The sequence below is a fragment of the Pan paniscus genome, chromosome 10 (genome assembly GCF_029289425.2).
Source record: "Pan paniscus chromosome 10, NHGRI_mPanPan1-v2.0_pri, whole genome shotgun sequence".
Classification (NCBI taxonomy): domain Eukaryota; kingdom Metazoa; phylum Chordata; class Mammalia; order Primates; family Hominidae; genus Pan; species Pan paniscus.
The window spans coordinates 128,353,526-128,374,421 of NC_073259.2; the positions used below are offsets into that span (position 1 = coordinate 128,353,526).

Sequence of the window (20,896 nt, forward strand, 5' to 3'; positions counted from 1 at the left end):
GTGTCCGTGTATACGACGTGTTCCCACTCCACCAGCCGTATTTAAGGCCCATCTGCATGGGAGGTTTCTTGTTGTTGGAACATCCCGTGTCAAACATTGTTTTGAAAAACCATAAGAACATTCGCTTGGGACGCTGGGGAATCTTATGCAAATCAACGTGACGTCACAGAGATGACTCGGTTGAGACTCGAATTTTGAGCGAGGAGAGTGAGCAGTGGGAAAGTGAGCCTGGAGGGCGCAGACGGACGACCAGCTGTGCTCGAGGGTGCGGAAACAGCAGGGTGGGGGAGTTGGGAATAATTTTAGGACGTCACTGTGACAAAATCTGAATGGAGAACACGGCTGGGCGCGGTGGCTCACGCCTGTAATCCCAGCACTCTGGGAGGCCGAGGCGGGTGGATCACGAGGTCAGGAGTTCAAAACCAGCCTGGACAAGATGGTGAAACGAGGTCTCTACTAAAAATACAAAAAAATCAGCGGGGTGAGGTGAGCAGGCGCCTGTAATCCCAGCTAGTCGGGAGGCTGAGGCACGAGAATCGCTTGAACCCGGGCGGCAGTTTGCAGCGAGCCGAGATCGCGCCAGTGCACTCCAGCCTGAGCGAGACTTCGTCTCAAAAAGAAAACAGTGCGAGAGAAAGAAAACAGGACAGCCAGCTGGCAAGAAAAGTCAACACCGCCCTGCATTTACCTTAAAAGTAGAGATCACAAAATCAGCAACTCCAACTTTCATAAACGCAAACCGCTGAACAGGTAAACTTACACGTGCTCTGGAGAATCGGTTAGTAAGATACTTCCCCATCTCTCATTTGAAAAGTCTGCCAGCAAACACTTTTCAACCTCCCAAAAGCAACCACACACACACACACAAAAAATTCCTGTTGTTCAACCGCAAGAAAATTCAGTCTCCGTAGAGACTGTCAAAAATTGCCAGCGCCGACTATATTGCAAGTCGTCACGGCGGGGTATTGGGAAAAGTTTTCAATTAGCAATAATCGCGCCTCGGATAGACCTCATTGGCTACGATACTGCCACTGCGCAAAGCTAATTTGTTACGCCCCCTGCTCATCACTCCCAATAAGCCAGCTTCCTATTTCGCAAAGGTGAGTTTAGGGCCTATGGAAAAATCTTCACTTATTGCTTGCTTGAAAATTATACAATCATAGAAAGATGTTTGTGAGCTGCGTAGGTGGTTTCTGCATATCGTTGCTGATTTCACTTAGCTAGGTTTTTGTTGATATGAAGCAAAGCACTATGGGAGGAACATGCTAATAGACAATTCAGAGACTGCAAAGGGCTTTTGAGAGAAAAGGGATCAAAATCAGGGTTCTGTTCACTTGGCTCCAGATTCAGTGTAACAGACTTCTCCAAAGACGATTATTGTTTTGTCTTTTTTCTTTTTCAAACTTTTTTTTAAATTGTGCCAAAGTATACATAAAATTTACCATTTTAACCTTAAGTGTAAATTCACTGGCATAGAATATGTTCACATTGTTGTGTAACCATCATCACTACTTACCTCCAGAACTTTATCTTTCATGCCCAAGGGTGGAAACTGAGACTCTGTACCCATTAAACCCTTACTCCCTGTTCCCTTCTCCTCCAGCCCCCGTGGCAACCTCTTTTCTACTTTCTATCTCTATGACTTTGTGAGTACTTTATATATGTAAATGGAATCATACAATATTTGTCCTTGAGGTCAGTCTTATTTCATTCAGAATAATGTTTTTAAGGTTCATCCATGTTGTAGTATATATCAGGAATTCATTAATTTTATGGCTGAATAATATTTCACTGTATGAGATGTTATCTTTTTTTTTTTTTTTTTTTTTTTGAGATGGAGTTTTTGCTCTTGTTGCCCAGGCTGGAGTGCAGTGGCATGATCTCGGCTCATTGCAACCACTGCCTCCCGGATTCAAGCGATTCTCCTGCCTCCGCCTCTCAAGTAGCTGGGATTACAGATGCATGCCACCACTCTTTGTATTTTTAGTAGAGACAGGATTTCACCATGTTGGCCAGGCTGGTCTCAAACTCCTGACCTCACGTGATCTGCCTGCCTCGGCCTCCCAAAGTGCTGGAATTACAGGTGTGAGCCACTTCACCCAGCCCGTTTATTTTGTCTATTTTTTTTTTTTGAGATGAAGTTTTGCTTTTGTTGCCCAGGCTGGAGCGCAATGGCGAGATCAACCTCTGCCTCCCGGGTTCAAGCGATTCTCCTGCCTCAGCCTCCCGAGGAGCTGGGATTATTTTTAGTAGAGACGGGGTTTCACCATGTTGGTCAGGCTGGTCTTGAACTCCTGGCCTCAGGTGATCCACCCGCCTTGGTTTCCCAAAGTGCTGGGATTACAGCCGTGAGCCACCGCGCCCGGTCCCATTCATTCTTTTTTGAGACAGCTTTTGGCTCTGTCACCTAGGCTGGAATGCAGTGGCGCGATCTCAGCTCACTTCAACCTCTGCTTCCAGGCCTCAAGTGATCCTCCTCCCACTTCAGCTGGATACTTTTTGTATTTTTCGTACAGACATGATCTCACCATGTTGCCCAGGCTGGTCTCGAACTCCTGGGCTCAAGCGATCCTCCCATCTTGGCCTCCCAAAGTGCTGGGACTATAGGCATGAGCTGCCGCCCGGACCAACTGTTTATCCTTTTTTTTTTTTTTTTTTGAGGGGGAGTCTCGCTCTGTTGCCCAAGCTGGAGTACAGAGACTCAATCTCAGCCCATGCAACCTCCGCCTCTGGGGTTCAAGCAGTTCTCCTGTCTCAGCCTCCCGAATAACTAACTGGGATTACAGGTGTGTGCCACCAATCCTGGCTAATTTTTGTATTTTTAGTAGAGACAGGGTTTCACCATGTTGGCCAGGCTGGTCTCAAGCTCCTGACCTCAAGTGATCCTCCTTCCTCAGCCTCCCAAAGTGCTGAGCCACGGCGCCCGGCCTATCCATTTATTTTTAGATGGTCATTGTTGGTTTCCACCTTTTGTCTATGGGAATAATGCTGCTATTGGTGTGCAAATATCAGCTTAAGTTTCTGTTTTCCTTTTTTTTTTTTTGAGACTGAGTTTCGCTCTTGTTGCCCAGTCTGGACTGCAAAGGCGCGATCTCAGCTCACCACAACCTCTGCCTCCTGGGTTCAAGTGATTCTCCTGCCTCAGCCTCCCAAGTAGCTGGGATGACAGGTATGCGCCACCATGCCTGGCTAATTTTATATATGTATATGTATAAATATATATATATATAATTTTTTTTTTTTTTTTAGTAGAGACGGGGTTTCTCCATGTTGGTCAGGCTGGTCTTGAACTCCTGACCTCAAGTGATCTGCCTGCCTCGGCCTCCCAAAGTGCTGGGATTACAGGTGTGAGCCACCGCGCCTGGCCCCTGTTTTCTATTCTTTGGTGTACATACCTAGAAGTAAAATTGCTGGATCATATGTTAATTCAAAAGGGTTTTCTTTGGACACCTTAATTCAAAAAGAGGCTCAAATAATAAGGATTTATTTCCACAGAATGTTCACAGTATCTAAAATTTGAAGCAACTTTCACCCTCACTGCCTGTTTTCCTTCAGGATGTAGAAAGCTATTAGAAACCTACATCTGGTCTAGGTGTGGTGGCTCGAGCGTGTAATCCCAACACTTTGGGAGGCCAAGGCAGGTGGATCACCTGAGGTCAGGAGTTCAAGATCAGCCTGGCAACATGGCGACATCCCTGTAAATACAAAATACAAAAATACAAAATTACAAAAATACAAAATACAAAAATTAACCGGGCGTGGTGGTGCTTGCCTGTAATCCCAGCTACTAGGGGGGCTGAGGCAGGAGGATCGCTTGAACCTGGGAGGTAGAGGTTGCCATGAGCTGAGATCATGCCACTGTAATCCAGCCTGGGTGACAAAGCGAGACTCCGTCTCAAAAAAAAAAAAAAAAAAAAAAAAAAGTAACATTTCCCCCAACATTTTATTATAAAAAATTGTAAACACGAAAAGTTCAAAGAATTCCTCAGTGAACATTCATGTACTCATCATCCATATACAAAAATGACACTTTTTTTTTTGAGATGGAGTCTCGCTCTGTAGCCCAGGCTGGAGTGCAGTGGCGCAATCTCGGCTCACTGCGAGCTCCGCCACCCGGGTTCACGCCATTCTCCTGCCTCAGCCTCACCGAGTAGCTGGGACTACAGGCGCCCGCCACCACGGCCGGCTAATTTTTTCTATTTTTAGTAGAGATGGGGTTTCACCGTGTTAGCCAGGATGGTCAAAAACGACATTTTAAAAGGCCTGTTTGATGCTGATGTGTTATGTGATTATTTCTAACTTGTTTTTTGTTTTTTTTTTTTTTTTTTTGAGACATGTTCTCAGTCGCTTAGGTTGGAGCACAGGGGTGCAATCACGGCTCAGTGCAGCCTAAATCTCCTGGGCTCAAGCGATCTTCCCACCTCAGCCTCCCAGGTAGCTGGGACTACAGGCACACACCACCATGCCCAGCTAATTTTTCTGTATTTTTTGTAGATACAGGGTTTCACCATGTTGCCCATGCTGGTCTCCAGCTCCTGGGCTCAAGTGATCCGCCCGCCTCGGCCTCCCCAAGGGGTGGGATTACAGGTGTGAGCCACTGCAGCTGATTTCTTATTTAATTCACAGCCTGGATAAAAAGAAAAGACTAGCAATGTGGTGAATTTAGATTCTTTTACTTTGATCATCCAGTCAAGGATTTAGTCATTAATTCTGGATGGGGTGGAGTTGTGAGAAAAACACTAGGCCAGGCACGGTGGCTCACGCCTGTAATCCCAGCACTTTGGGAGGCCGAGGCGGGTGGATCACAAGGTCAGGAGTTCAAGACCAGCCTGGCCAAGATGGTGAAACCTCGTCTCTACTAAAAATACAAAAATTAGCTGGGCATGGTGGCGGGCGCCTATAATCCCAGCTACTTGGGAGGCTGACATAGGAGAATCACTTGAACCCGGTAGGCGGAGGTTGCAGTGAGCCTAGATTGCGCCACTGCACTCCAGCCTGGGCGATAGAGCGAGACTCCGTCTCAAAATAAATAAATAAATAAATACATACATACATACATAAAATAAAATAAATAAATAATGGGGCTGGGTGTGGTGGCTCACGCCTGTAATCAAAAAAAAAAAAAAAAAAAAAGAGAGAGAGAGAGAGAAAAAGACTAAAGCCCTAATCCTAATCCTATGAGGGTATCAAAGGAACTTCCTAGCCCTTGAGAATTCTAGAATGGGTGGCCCATTACACTCTCTCAGTAGCTATCAAGTGAAATTGTGTGTTTCACCAGCTGACTTGGATGACAAAAAAAAAAAAAAAAAAAGAAATAGAAACAAATAAAGCATACAAAAATTAAAAAAGAAAGAAAGAAAGAAAAAACAAAACAAAACAAAACAAAAAAGACTTGGATGACTTCACCGTCCAGGGATGATTTTCCAGCACTATGAGAAAAATTGAAAACTCAGCTAACTTTTCCTCAGAGCATGAGATTTTTGGGGACCTAGAAGCACAATAGAATTCCCAACCAATCTCTATTAGTGATGATCATTCCACTTGGAGAACTGAAAAAATAACCTAGGTTTGAACTTTTTCATAGTAAAATTGGTGAATGGGGAAGGAGAATGTCACTGTTCTCACATTTTTTAAAGTTATGATAAAATACCCAGAAAATGTGTGCAGAAAATGTGCTGGATTATAATTTTTAAATTTTGGGGGGGATTATAATTTTTTTGACAATGAAAATTTCAGTCTAGCTTCTGGTGTTTTCTTTCAGCAGATGTGGTCAGGTTAACTAATGCAGAAAGGGCTGTCAGTGGCTGGAGTGCAGTCACAGGATCATGGCTCACTGCAGCCTTGAAAAAAAAAGGGGGTGGCCGGGCGCAGTGGCTCACACCTGTAATCCCAGATACTGGGGAGGCTGAGGCAGGAGAATCACTTGAACCCGGGAGGCGGAGGTTGCGGTGAGCCAAGATGGCGCCATTGCACTCCAGCCTGGTCAACAAGAGTGAAACTCCATCTCAAAAAAAAAAAAAAAAAGGAGGGGGGCTGTCATATGAGTTTCCCCGCCTAGTAGATCCTACAGCTACTGACTTTCGCTGTTGCTGGAGCTACTACTCCCTGTGTACTAAGGAAAAAAGAATCGGCCAGGCGCAGTAGCTCACGCCCGTAATCACAACACTTTGGAAAGCCTAGAGCCCAGGAGTTCGAGACCAGCCTGGGCAACATGGTGAAACCCCGTCTCTACAAAAAAATACAAAAATTAGCTGGGCGTGGTGGCCCACCTGTAGTCCCAGCTACTCAGGAGGCTGAGGTGGGAGGATGGTTTGAGTCCAAGAGGTTGAGGCTGTAGTGCGCAGTGATCGTGCCTCTGAACTCCCGCCTGGGTGAAAGAGTGAGACCATGTCCCCAAAATAAAAAAATAAGCTTTTAAATAATTAAAGTGGCAGGGCACAGTGGCTCATGCCTGTAATTCCAGCACTTTGGGAGGCTGAGGCGGGCGGATCGCGAGGTCAGGAGTTCGAGACCATGCTGACAAGCATGGTGAAACCCCGTCTTTACTAAAAATACAAAAATTAGCCGGGCATGGTGGCGGGCACCCGTAATCCCAGCTACTCGGGAGGCTGAGGCAGGAGAATCACTTGAACCCGGGAGGCGGAGGTTGCAGTGATCTGAGATCGTGCCACTGCACTCCAGCCTGGGCACAGAGCAATACTCCGTCTCAAAAAATAAATAAATAAATAAATAGCCGGGCGCGGTGGCTCACGCCTGTAATCCAGTACTTTGGGAGGCTGAGGCGGGCGGATCACGAGGTCAGGAGATAGAGACCATCCTGGCTAACACGGTGAAACCCCGTCTCTACTAAAAAAAAATACAAAAAATTAGCCGGGCGTGGTGGCGGGCGCCTGTAGTCGGGAGGCTGAGGCAGGAGAATGGCGTGAACCCGGGAGGTGGAGCTTGTAGTGGGCCGAGATCTCTCCACTACACTCCAGCCTGGGCGACAGAGCGAGACTCCGTCTCAAAAATAAATAAATAAATAAATAAATACAATAATAATAATAATAAAAGTGGCGGGGTGCAGTGGCTCACTCCTGTAATCCTAGCATTTTAGGAGACCGAGGCAGGTGGGTCACCTGAGGTCACGAGTTCAAAACCAGCCTGGCCAACATGACGAAACCCCATCTCTACTAAAAATACAAAAATTAGCCGGGCGCAGTGGCGAGCGCCTGTAATCCCAGCTACTCCAGAGGCCTAGGCAGCAGAATCACTTCAGCCGGGAAGGCAGAGGCTTCAGTGAGTGAAGATCGCTCCACTGCACTCCAGCCTGGGCAACAGAGCTAGACTCTCTCTCAAAAAAAAAAATTAAAGTTAGTTTTACTTACAAGTCTTACTGAGGATTACAGACCGAGGGCTATAGTGTGGGAGCAGTTCCATCAGACTGGTCCAACACAGAATTTCAGCCACTCATATACAAGTGGTGAGTGTACGGTGCCTGCGAAATCACATTAAACTTGCTTCAAAGTTACATTAAAGCACAATCGTATCAAAGTTTGGGTGCAAGAGTATATCTGGTTATGGATTACAGAGGTATCATCACTAACCCCATCAGACATTATCTTGTGCAGGAAAAGGCAATGACCAGAGTCATTTATCTTTTAATGAATATAGTGACTTGGAAGAGACATGGAGGGCTGTGTGCTCTATTCTGTTTTGTCTTCAAAGCGTCTTTCTGGAGAGCTGTATGTTGTCACAGAGTCAGGGGCTTCATGAAATGATGCTGCCAAGTCGAAATAAGCAGGCCCGGCATGGTGGCTCACACCTGTAATCCCAGCACTTTGGGAGGCCAAAGCAAGAACTTTCCTTGAGTTCAGGAGTTTGAGACCAGCCTGAGCAACATAGTGAGACCGTGTCTCGACAAAAATAAAAAATAACAAAATTTAGCTGGGCGTGGTGGTGGATGCCTGTGATCTCAGCTACTCGAGAGGATGAGGTTGGAGGATCCCTTGGGCCTGGGAAGTAGAAACTGCAGTGAGCTGTGATGTCACAACTGCACTCCAGCCTGGGTGACAGAACGAGACCCTGTCTCAAAAAAAAGAAAAAAAAAAAAGCAGAAATGGGCAAACTACTAAATGGTCATTTTGCCAATATTACCTCCAAAGATACAATGATAGAACCAAAAACCTAAAAACTCTTTCTCAAGCTTCCACATTACTTCTCTGCACTTCAGTTCATCTTTATTTATTATTATTATTTTTTGAAGAGATGGGATCTCACTTTGTCACCCAGGCTGAAGTGCAGTCGCACAATTATGGTTCACTGCAGCCTCGATCTCCTGGGCTCAAAGTGATCCTCCCACCTGAGCCTCCTGAGTAGCTGGGACTACAGGCACACACCACCACACCCCGCTAATTTTGTTTATTTTTTGTAGTGAGTGGGTCTCACTATGTTGCCCAAGCTGGTCTTGAACTTTTGGGCTCAAGTGATCCTCCTGCCTTGGCCTCCCAAAGTGTTGGTATTACAGGTGGGAACCACTGCACTCAGCCCGATTCATCTTAAAATGGAGGAAGGGAGTCCTTAGGTGGTCTTCAAGGTCCCTGCTGGCCGCCCACCTTTATGTCCAAAGACACTTATACATTTATTGATTTAGGTGATGCTGCAGAGCGGCAGTTCTGGTTGTCTACACATTAGGAACAATTAGGAAATTTGTAGATCAGAATCCCTGGGAGTGAGACGCAGGCCTTGTTTGATTAACTTAATAAAAAAAAAATGATAAATAAAATTGGAGAAGCCAAGCAGGTTAAGTACATTAGTCCAGGTATAATATATTTGGCTTCATATTAACTGTAAAAACATCACTTTTGGCTGGGCACAGTGGCTTACGCCTGTAATCCCAGTACTTTGGGAGGCTAGGGTGGGCAGATCACGAGGTCAGGAGATCAAGACCATCCTGGCTAACATGGTGAAACCTTGTCTCTACTAAAAATAAAAAAATTAGCCGGGTGTGGTGGCATGCGCCCGTAATCCCTGCTACTCAGGAGGCTGAGGCAGGAGAATTGCTTGAACCCGGGAGGCGGAGGTTGCAGTGAGCCGAAATGGCACCATTGCACTCCAGCCTGGGCAACAGAGCGAGACTCCATCTCAAAAACAAACAAACAAACAACAACAACAACAAACTATCACTTTTTCAGATATGTATAAACACATTTCTTCACAAGTTCAAGGTATTTTACCAATAGCAAATAACTTGATACTGTCGTTGTGAATGAAAAGGATCACAAACTCTGATGTTTAGAATGAGTCAAATCTAGGCCGGGAACAGTGGCTCAGGCCTGTAATCCCAGCATTTTGGGGGGCCGAGGTTGGCGGATCACCTGAGGTCGGGAGTTCGAGACCAGCCTGGCCAACATGGTGAAACTCTGTCTCTACTAAAAATACAAAAACTTTTAAAAAAGTCAAATCTAGATCCATGATTAATGACGTGCTCATTTCACATTGCATGTTTGTATCAAAACATCTCATGTGGGTAAAGCATAGATAGGCACAGAGAAAAGAAAAAAAGACAAAAAATAAGAGAAAAGATGGCCGGGCGCAGTGGCTCACGCCTATAATCCCAGCACTTTGGGAGGTCAAGGCGTGCGGATCACCTGAGGTTAGGAGTTCAAGACGAGCCTGGCCAACATGGCGAAACCCCCGTCTCTACTAAAAATACAAAAATAATCCCAGCTACTCGGGAGGCTGAGGCAGGAGAATCGGTTGAACCTGGGAGAGGGAGGTTGCAGTGAGCCGAGATCGTGCCACTGCACTCCAGACTGGAGTTTTTTCAAAAAAAAAAAAACCAACTCCGTCTTAAAAAAAAAAAAAAGAAAAAAGAAAAAAATCTTATGTACACTATAAATATATACACCTACTAAGTGCCCACAGAAATTGAAAACAAAGAAAAAAATCCATGATTAAAAGCTTTTATATTAACGGGGGAACCTCTGACCAGAAAGAGCCGACAGGGGGCGTTCCTGGATGATCTGGGGCTGTCAATTGCGAGACGCGGAGGATTGTGGGACTTGTAGTTTTTCTCGCATCATTTAAGCTTTCTGGACTACATGTCCCAAAATGCAAATGTAATCAGACGGTCCCACTGTGGGGTGTGAAGTGTCCGTAGAGCTGTGAGAGGTAAGTGTGTTCTGTGTGTGCTGCGGATTTCTAGAAGTTGTGGATTTCTTGTGAGGGATTCTATTTCTCCTCTTTGCCCTCGGTGGGACCTGGAAGAGAGTAGTTGTTCCACTGATGCACGTTTTCAGCGGGGGTTTCCCCTGACCCTTTGGTCTCGGGAAACCGGACCGTGTGTTTGTTCAGCTGTTCACGTTTTGCTGTGGAATGTCAAGGAGAAAGCGGGGTCCTGATCTCAGATCTGGAAAGCCAAACATAAAATAATGTTTACATACGGGGTGCATGTCACTAGAGGATTTATGCATTATATCAAATAATATGTCAAAGTTTTTTCTTTTTTTTTCTTTCTTTTTTTTTTTTTTTTTTTTTTTTTTTTTGAGACGGAGTCTTGCTTCTTCGCCCAGGCTGGAGTGCAACGGCGCGATCTCGGCTCACTGCAACCTCCGCCTCCCGGGTTCAAGCAATTCTCCTGCCTCAGCCTCCCTAGTAGCTGGGATTACGGGCACGTGCCACCATGCCCGGCTAATTTTTTTTGTATTTTTAGTAGAGTCGGGGTTTCACCATGTTGGCCAGGCATGTCTCGAACTCCTGATCTCAAGTGATCTGCCTGCCTCGGCCTCCCAAAGTGCTGGGATTTCAGACGTGAGCCACCGCACCCGGCCCTCTATTGTTACAGCTGGAAAAGCTGACGGGCAGGGGTCTTGTCTCTCTGATGTGTCCAAGTAGCAGAGCTTGCAGTGGAGGGTAAACTAAAATAAGGGGGAAATGAAAAAATAAAAGGAATGCGTGTGTGTGCTTAATTACATGAACAAAATCAAACAAAACCTGACTTATTAGGGCCAGACTCAGAGGCTCACACCTGTAATTCCAGCACGTTGGGAGGCCGAGGCGGGCAGATCACTAGAGCTCAGGAGTTCGAGACCAGCCTGGCCAACATGGTGAAACCCTGCCTCTACTAAAAATACAATAATTAGCCGGGCATGGTGGCCATGTAGTCCCAGCTATTCTGGAGGCTGAGGCAGGAGAATCACTTGAACCCGGGAGGCGGCGGTTACAGTGAGCCAAGATCATGCCACTGTACTCTAGCCTGGGCAACAGAGGGAGACTCTGTCTCAAAAAACAAAACGAAAACAAACAAACAAAAAATGAGAAAAAAAAAAAAACACCCCAGTTTCTCACATGAGGCTTCTTTTTCTCTAGAATGAAGATGAGCTTTGCGTTGACTTTCAGGTCAGCAAAAGGCCGTTGGATCGCAAACCCCAGCCAGCCGTGCTCGAAAGCCTCCATTGGGTTATTTGTGCCAGCAAGTCCTCCTCTGGACCCTGAGAAGGTCAAAGAGTTACAGCGCTTCATCACCCTTTCCAAGAGACTCCTTGTGATGACTGGGGCAGGAATCTCCACTGAATCGGGGATACCAGACTACAGGTCAGAAAAAGTGGGGCTTTATGCCCGCACTGACCGCAGGCCCATCCAGCATGGCGATTTTGTCCGGAGTGCCCCAATCCGCCAGCGGTACTGGGCGAGAAACTTCGTAGGCTGGCCTCAATTCTCCTCCCACCAGCCTAACCCTGCACACTGGGCTTTGAGCACCTGGGAGAAACTCGGAAAGCTGTACTGGTTGGTGACCCAAAATGTGGATGCTTTGCACACCAAGGCGGGGAGTCGGCGCCTGACAGAGCTCCACGGATGCATGGACAGGTGCAGGAGCTGTACACGGTTTGAACGCAAACCCGTGTGTTGTTTTGGGAGAGTAGGGACCTTGGCTGTCTTGATCACCACAGTCTTAGACCTTGAGAAAAGGATTTCAGAGCAAGTTGTTTATTTTGCAGTTGATTCCAGTAAATTCATTGACGGAGCAAGGATGTAAAACAGGAAAGAGAGGAAAGCCAAGAAAGTGTGTGTTAATGAGTGGGTTACTGCCTTGGGCACTGGGGTTCAGTCCTGTGAGGGACCCTCCAACTGTCTAGGACATGCCTGAGGATTGCCTCAATGAAACTTGAGGACTGGGGCCAGGCGCAGTGGCTCACGCCTGTAATCCCAGCATTTTGGGAGGCTGAGGTGGGCAGATCATGTGAGCTCAGGAGTTCGAGACCAGCCTGGCCAACATGGTGAAACCCCATTTCTACTAAAAATACAAAAATTAGCCGGTCGTGGTGGCACATGCCTGTAATCCCAGCTACTTGGGAGGCTGAGGCAGGAAAATCTCTTGGGAGGCAGAGGTTGCTGCAGTGAGCCGAGATTGCACCACTACACTCCAGCCTGGGCAACAGTGCAAAAAAAAGAAAAAAAGAAAAAAAAAAGTTGAGGATGGTGCACAATGGCTCATACCTGTAATCCTAGCACTTTGGAAGGCTGAAGCAGGAAGATTGCTTGAGGCTAACAGTTCAGGACCAACCTGGCAAACACAGTGAGACTCTGTCTCTATATAAGTAAAGTAAATTATATATATATATAATATATATATATATATTTTTTAAAGAAAGTTGAGGCCGGGTGTGGTGGCTCACGCCTGTAATCCCAGCACTTTGGGAGGCCGAGGCAGGCAGATTACCTGAGGTCAGGAGGTCAAGACCAATCTGGTCAACATGGTGAAACCCCGTCTCTACTAAAAATACAAAAATCTGTTGGAAGTGGTGGCACGCACCTGTAATTCCAGCTACTCAGGAGGCTGAGGCAGGAGAATCGCTTGAACCTGGGAGGTAGAGGTTGCAGTGAGCTGAGATCATGAGCTGAGATCATGCCACCACACCCCAGCCTGGGCAACAGAGCAAAACTCCGTCTCAAAAAGAAAAAAAAAAAAAGAAAGTTGAGCAGGCTAGGGTGATTTTCTTTTTTCTTTTATTTTCTTTTGTGTTTGTGTGTACACGTGTGTGTGTGTGTGTGTGTGTGTGTGTGTATGACAGGCTTTCACTCTGTCACACAGACTGGGATGTGGTGGTGTGATTATAGCTCACTTCAGCCTCAATCTCTTGGGCTCAAGTGATCCTTTCACCCCAGCCTCCTAAGTAGCTGGGACTACAGGCAAACGCCACCGTGCCCAGCTAATTTTTAATTTAATTTTTATTTTTTGTAGAGACGAAGTCTTACTATGTTGCCAAGGCTGGTCTCGAACTCCTGGGCTCATGTGATCCTCCTGCCTTGGCATCTCAAAGTGCTGGGATGACTAGTGTGAGCCACTGTGCTTGGCCTTGAAGCTAGGGTATTTATTCACCATCTCTCATCCCTCATGGGTCCAGGATCACTCTAGGGGAATTAATTCCCTAACATTTTGACTCTGCTCCTCCCAAGGAGGCTTCCGTGGGCAGAGAACATCTGAGGCAAGAGAGACACAGGAAACTGCTTGTAAGAAAATTGTGTAGGCCGGGCGCGGCGGCTCACGCCTGTAATCCCAGCACTTTGGGAGGCTGAGGCAGGCGGATCACGAGGTCAGTTGATCGAGACCATCCTGGCTAACATGGTGAAACCCCGTCTCTACTAAAAATACAAAAAATTAGCTGGGCGCGGTGGCGGGCGCCTGTAGTCCCAGCTACTCGGGAGGCTGAGGCAGGAGAATGGCGTGAACCTGGGAGGTGGAGCTTGCGGTGAGCCGAGATCGCGCCACTGCACTCCAGCCTGGGTGACAGAGCGAGACTCCGTCTCAAAAAAGAAAAAAAAAAAAGAAAGAAAATTGTGTCCACCAGGGTGCTGTGGTTCATATCTGTCATCCCAGCAACTCAGGAGGCTGAGGCAGGAGGATTACTTGAGGCCAGGAGATCAAGACCTGCCTGGGTAACACAGCCAGACTCCGTCTCTACAAAAAATTTTTTTAAGAAAGGAAATTGGCTGGGCACGGTGGCTCGCGCCTGTAATCCCAGCACTTTGGGAGGCTGAGTTGGGCGGATCACCTGAGGTCAGGAGTTCGAGACCAGCCTGACCAACATGGAGAAACCCTGTCTCTACTAAAAATACAAAATTAGCTGGGCGTGGTGGTGCATGCCTGTAATCCTAGCGACTCGGGAGGCTTAGACAGGAGAATAGCTTGAACCCAAGAGGCGGAGGTTGCAGTGAGCCGAGATTGTGCCATTGCACTCCAGCCTGCAGCCTCGGCAACAAGAACAAAACTCCGTCAAAAAAAAAAACAAACAAAAAAACAGAGAAAGGAAACTGGGACGGGTGCGGTGGCTCATGCTTGTAATCCCAGCACTTTGGGAGGCAGAGGCAGGCAGATCACTTGAGGTCAGGAATTCGAGACCATCCTGGCCCACATGGTGAAACCCCATCTCTACTAAAAATACAAAAAATTACCTGGGCATAGTGGCGCACACCTGTAGTCTCAGCTATTTGGGAGGCTGAGGCACGAGAGTCGCCTGAACCTGGGAGGCAGAGGTTGCAGTGAGCCAAGATTGTGCCACTGCACTCCAGCCTGGACAACAGAGTGAGACTCTATCTCAATAAAAAAACAAAAAGAAAGGAAACTGTTCGAACGTGGCCTTTAGCATGTTCTGAGGAAAATATGAGCTGAACACCAATAGCATGTGCTATAAACTGCTGGGTTTCCAATGCCTAGGATGGCTAGATACATAGACCATAACGTAGCCGGGCAGTAGTCAGAACTCAATCAATAATGAGGGAACAGATACATGGGAGGGTATCATGCTTATGGGTCTGGCAATAATTGTAGCTAATTGGAGACTTATTTCTTTAAGCCCTAGAGAGGCTCCTCTGAGGGCTGAAGTCAGTCTGCCAATGGTGAAATATTTACTGGGTGCCTAGAATGTATGGTGTACATACGTTACACTATGTAGTACATTATAACACTAACTACTGTGCTTCTTAGTGGTCAGAACCAAAGTATAGGCTGGGCTCAGTGGCTCACACCTGTAATCCCAGCATTTTGAGAGGCTGAGGGGGCGGATCACTTGAGCTCAGGAGTTTGAGACCAGCCTGGCCAATATGTCGAAACCCAGTCTCTACTAAAAATAAAAGATTGGCCAGGCGTGGTGGCGGGCGCCTATAGTCCCAGCTACTCGGGAGGCTGAGGCAGGAGAATTGCATGAACATGGGTGGCAGAGGTTGCAGTGAGCCAAGATCGTGCCATTGCACTCCAGCCTGGGCGACAGAGGGAGATTGTCTCAAACAACAAACAAAAACCAAAGTATAAAACATGGCCCACTTTATATGCAAGAACTTTGTAATATTTGGGAAGACACAAAAATAACATAATTGGCCGGGCACGGTGGCTCACGCCTGTAATCCGAGCACTTTGGGAGGCCGAGGCGGGGGATCACCTGAGGTCAGGAGTTTAAGACCAGCCTGACCAACACAGTGAAACCCTGTCTCTACTAAAAATACAAAATTAGCCAGGCATGGTGGTGCATGCCTATAATCCCAGCTACTCAGGAGGCTGAGACAGGAGAATCATTTGAACCCGGGAGGCAGAGGTTGTAATGAGCCGAAATCGCACCATTGCACTCCAGCCTGGGCAACAAGAACGAAACTCCTTCTCAAAAAACAACCAAGCAAACAAAGAAAAGCACATAATTAATGATAAATGACAACGCATGATTGTGAAATTGTGTGGTTCTTGATTTATATGCTGTGCATGTTCAAATAAACAGATTTAGTAAAGATTGGAATAATCAGTTGAGAAAGCTTTAAAAAAAAATAAATTTTTTAAAAAATAGAGACAGGATCTTGCTGTGTTACCTAGTCTGGTCTCGAACTCCTGAGCTCAAGCCCTCCTCCTGCCTCGATCTTCCAAAGTGTTGGGATTACAGGTGTGAGCCACCATGCCTGGCCCAAGAAAGCTTTTTTTTTTTTTTTTTTTTGAAACAGAGTCTTGTTCTTGTTGCCCAGGCTGGAGTGCAGTGGCACGGTCTCGGCTCACTGCAACCTCCGCCTCCTGGGTTCAAGTGATTCTCCTGCCTCAGCCTCCCAAGTAGTTGGGATTACAGGTGCCTGCCACCACCCCCAGCTAATTTTTTGTATTTGTAGTAGAGGTAGGGTTTCATCATGTTGGCCAGGCTGGTCTCGAACTCACTCCTGACCTCGTGATCCGCCTGCCTCGGCCTCCCAAAGCGCTGGGATTACAGGCGTGAGCCACAGCGCCTGCCCCAAGAAAGCTTTTATGGGTACAGGGGGCTTGAGATTGGCTCAGGTTTGTCTAGGCAAGAGTGGGAAACAGGGCTTTCCAAATGAAGGGAAGTTGTAGATCCCAGAGGAGTCTGGCCTGGCCTCTGTAGAGGTTTGGACCTGGGACTTGCAGAAACCAGATTGTCTGGGAAAGTTAGGCCCAAATCATGGTTACATTTGAAAATCAGGCAGTGCAGTTGGGTCTGCTGTGAGACACCAAAGGGGTTTATTAGTGGTTTCAGAGCAAGCAAGCAACATGATAAAAATAGCATTTGAGGAAGGCTAAACAGGATTAAAAAGAGCAGGTCAGGGAGGTCAGCCTGAAAGACCTAGACTAAGGTGGTATCCAGGGAATTTGAGTTAATGATGCTTATGGATTCATTAAAACAATTTTTTCCGCCGGGCGTGGTGGCTCATGCCTGTAATCTCAGCACTTTGGGATGCCGAAGCGGGTGGATAACCCGAGGTCGGGAGTCAAGACCAGCCTGACCAACATGGAGAAACCCTGTCACTACTAAAAGTACAAGAACAACAAAAAATTAGCCGGGCATGGTGGCACATGCCTGTAATCCCAGCTACTCGGGAGGCTGAGGCAGGAGAATCGCTTGAACCTGGGAGGCGGAGGTTGCGGTGAGCCAAGACTGTTGTGCCATTGCCCTCCAGCCTGGGCGACAAGAGTGAAACTCTGTCTCAAAAAAAAACTCACAATTTTTTTCATGAAGAAAATCTGTTCTTTTAATAATGAAAATTTCAAACATTCACAAAAGAGAATAGTATAATGAATTCTCATATACCATCATCCAGATTCCAAGGTTTTATCAAGATTTTGTCATGTCTACTTTATCCATTCTGTCTCTTCTTAAGCATTTTAAAACAATCCAGGACTTCTTGACATTTCACAGGGGACTTTTTTTCTTTTCTTTGTTTTTTTTTTTGAGACAGAGTCTCACTCTGTCGCCTAGGCTGGAGAGCAGTGGTGCGATCTTGGCTCACTGCAACCTCCACCTCCCGGGTTCAACCGATTCTCCTGCCTCAGCCTCCTGAGTAGCTGGGATTACAGGCATGCACCACCATGCCCGGCTAATTTTTGTATTTTTGGTAGAGACTGGGCTTCACTGTGTTGGCCAGGCTGGTCTCAAACTCCTGACCTCAGGTGATCTGCCTGCCTTGGCCTCCCAAAGTGCTGGGATTACAGGCATGAGCCACTGTGCCCGGCTTTTTTTTTTTTTCTTTTTTTTTTTGAGATGAAGTCTTGCTCTGTCACCTAGGCTGGAGTACAATGGCATGATCTTGGCTCACTGTAACCTCTACATCCTGGGTTCAAGCAATTCTCCTGTCTCAACCTCCTGAGTAGCTGGAATTACAGGTGTGCGCCACCACATCCGGCTAATTTTTTTGTATTTTTGTAGAGACGGGGTATCACCATGTTGGCCAGGCGGGTCTCAAACTCCTGACCTCAACTGATCCACCCATCTTGGCCTCCCAAATTGCTGGGATTACAGGTGTGAGTCACCATGCCCGGCCTGGCCTTTTTTTCTTTTTTAGACAGGGTCTGGTTCTGACACCCAGGCTAGAGTGCAATGGTGCCATCATAACTCCCTGTAACCTAGAACTCCTGGGTAATTAGAACTCCAGCTAATTAAAAATTTTTTTTTTTGGCTAGGCGTGGTGGCTCACGTCTGTAGTCTCAGCACTTTGGGAGGCCGAGGTGGGCAGATCACAAAAATTAGCTGGGCGTGGTGGCAGGCGCCTGTAATCCCAGCTGCTCGGGAGGCTGAGGCAGGAGAATCGCTTAAGCCCAGGAGGCGGAGGTTGCAGTGAGCAACCATTGCTCCCAGCCTGGGTGACAGAGCAAGACCCCATCTCAAAAAACAAAAAGACAAGCCAAAAAAATTTTTTTTGTAGAGACAGCGTCTTGCTGTCTACCCAGACTGGTCTGGAACTCCTGAGCTCAAGCGATTCTCTTGCTTTACTCTCCCAAAGTGCTGGGATTACAAGGTGTGAGCCACCATGCCTGGCCACAGGGGTTCTTTTAAGAGAAGAAAATCAACATAATCTGATGGCTGACTAGAACTAAAAGGAGAAAAATGAGGCTGGGTGTGGTGGCTCATACCTGTAGTCCCAGCACTTTGGAAGACTAAGGCAGGAGGATTGCTTGAGCTTAGGAGTTCGAGGCTGCAGTGAGCTATGATCATGCCACTGCACTCCAGGTAAGAGCCACTACGCCTGGCCAAGACCCTGTGTCTTTTTTTTTTTTGAAACGGAGTCTCGCTCGTTGCCCAGGCTGGAGTGCAGTGGTGCTATCTCGGCTCACTGCAAGCTCCGCCTCCCGGGTTCACGCCATTCTCCTGCCTCAGCCTCCCGAGTAGCTGGGACTACAGGCGCCCGCCACCATGCCTGGCTAATTTTTTGTATTTTTAGTAGAGATGGGGTTTCACCATGTTAGCCAGAATGGTCTCGATCTCCTGACCTCGTGATCCGCCCGCCTTGGCCTCCCAAAGTGTTGGGATTACAGGCGTGAGCCACCACGCCCAGCCTGACCCTGTCTCTTAAAAAAAAAAAAAAAAAAAAAATAGGCCGGGCGCAGTGGCTCATGCCTGTAATCCCAGCATTTTGGGAGGCCAAGGCGGGCAGACCACCTGAGGTCAAGAGTTCGAGACCAGCCTCAACATGGAGAAACCCCGTCTCTACTAAAAATACAAAATTAGCCGGGCGTGGTGGTGCATGCCTGTAATCCCAGCTACTCGGGAGGCTGAGGCAGGAGAATTGCTTGAACCTGGGAGGCAGAGGTTGCGGTGAGCCAAGATCGCGCCATTGCACTCCAGCCTGGGCAACAAGAGTGAAACTCTGTCTCAAAAAAATAAAAAATAAAATAAAAAAATAAAAACAGACACAAAGTGCTCTCCCTCACTGGCTCAAGCTCTGGTGATTGGAGAGGTGAGAAGGGGGGCCGGGTGCAGTGGCTCACACCTGTAATCCCAGCACTTTGGGAGGCCAAGGCAGGCGGACCACCTGAGGTCGGGAGTTTGAGACCAGCCTTACCAACATGGAGAAACCCCGTCTCTACTAAAAATACAAAAAAAATTAGTCGGGTGTGGTAGAGCCTGCCTGTAATCCCGGCTACTCAGGAGGCTGAGGCAGGAGAATCGCTTGAGCCCAGGAGGCGGAGGTTGCGGTGAGCCAAGATCATGCCATTGCACTCCAACCTGGGCAATGAGGGTGAAACTTGCTCTCAAAAAAAAAAAAAAAAAAAAAAAAAGAGGTGAGAAGAGAACCAGGAGACACTGTGTCCTGGAAACCAAGAAGGAGAAGCATTTTAGAAGGAATGGTAATAGACAGTGGCAAATTCAGCAGATGAGCAAGGGAAAGTATAGAGGGAAAAATGCAGGTTTGGGCATTAAGGAAATCAGCAGGCAAGGCATTTGCAGTCATGTTAAGGATAAAAGTGAGCTATAGCAGAAGGTTAGGAAGGAGTGTATGGGAAGGAAATTGATGGGCGGGGCGCAGTGGCTCACACCTGTAATCCCAGCACTTTGGGAGGCCAAGGAGGGAGGATCACTTGAGGCCAGGAGTTTGAGACCAGCCTGGGCGACACAGTGAAACACCATTTCTACCAAAACTACAAAAATTAGCTGGGCGAGGTGGCGCGTGTTTGTAGTGCAGTCCCTGCCACTCAGGAGGATGAGGTGGGAGGATAACCTGAGCCCAGGAGGTTGAGGCTGCAGTGAGCTGAGATCGTGCCACTGCATTCCAGCCTGGGCAACAGCCAGATCCTGTCTCCAAAAATAAAAAAAATAAAATAGAAAGTATGGCTAAAATGGGGTGGGGATTGTGTGTTAGGGAAAGAAAGCAGCGATGGAAGGGCTGAAAATGGTTGGAGATGAAACGTCTCTGACAGCTTTGTGCCTCCCAAGGGCATACTGTTCAGTCGGCGTCTTCCTTGGTTCCAGGGTCCTGTGCTTGGATTGTGGGGAACAGACTCCCCGGGGAGTGCTGCAAGAGCGTTTCCAAGTCCTGAACCCCACCTGGAGTGCTGAGGCCCATGGCCTGGCTCCTGATGGTGACGTCTTTCTCTCAGAGGAGCAAGTCCGGAGCTTTCAGGTCCCAACCTGCGTTCAATGTGGAGGCCGTCTGAAACCAGATGTCGTTTTCTTCGGGGACACAGTGAACCCTGACAAGGTTGATTTTGTGCACAAGCGTGTAAAAGAAGCCGACTCCCTCTTGGTGGTGGGATCATCCTTGCAGGTATCTGACTTGGCAAGAGTGGTAACTACCCCTTGTGCGGGATTGAGTCCTGGAGAGACACCCTGTTTGGTTTAACTTTTTCTAGATCTAGAGAACCTAGACATTCTTATGTGTGTCTTTTCTCCGTGCAGGTATACTCCGGTTACAGGTTTATCCTCACTGCCTGGGAGAAGAAGCTCCCGATTGCAATACTGAACATTGGGCCCACACGGTCGGATGACTTGGCGTGTCTGAAACTGAATTCTCGTTGTGGAGAGTTGCTGCCTTTGATAGACCCATGCTGACCACAGCCTGATATTCCAGAACCTGGAACAGGGACTTTCACTTGAATCTTGCTGCTAAATGTAAATGCCTTCTCAAATGACAGATTCCAGTTCCCATTCAACAGAGT

General features: G+C 47.4%; 1 protein-coding gene and 1 non-coding gene across 7 annotated transcripts; one reads left to right on the forward strand and one right to left on the reverse strand.

Annotated features, from left to right (window-relative positions):
• The first annotated feature begins 188 nt into the window (after positions 1-188).
• Positions 189-20,830, forward strand: SIRT4 (sirtuin 4). Of its 6 annotated transcripts, none has more exons than XM_055096251.2 (4): positions 189-1,100; positions 11,350-11,847; positions 20,211-20,505; positions 20,637-20,830. In XM_055096251.2, exons 2-4 carry the CDS (start codon positions 11,351-11,353, stop codon positions 20,787-20,789), a joined length of 945 nt encoding a protein of 314 aa, XP_054952226.1. In that variant the 5' UTR covers positions 189-1,100; position 11,350; the 3' UTR covers positions 20,790-20,830. The 6 variants fall into 6 exon arrangements, with proteins under 6 accessions (XP_054952226.1, XP_008956029.2, XP_054952228.1 ...); XM_008957781.6 differs by having other exon boundaries at positions 190-750; XM_055096253.2 differs by having other exon boundaries at positions 206-1,100; positions 11,350-11,574.
• LOC112436855 (U4 spliceosomal RNA) lies at positions 903-1,043 on the reverse strand. The gene has a single exon (XR_003025531.2). It is a non-coding gene; the product is annotated as a U4 spliceosomal RNA (small nuclear RNA).
• Positions 20,831-20,896: the final 66 nt, after the last annotated feature.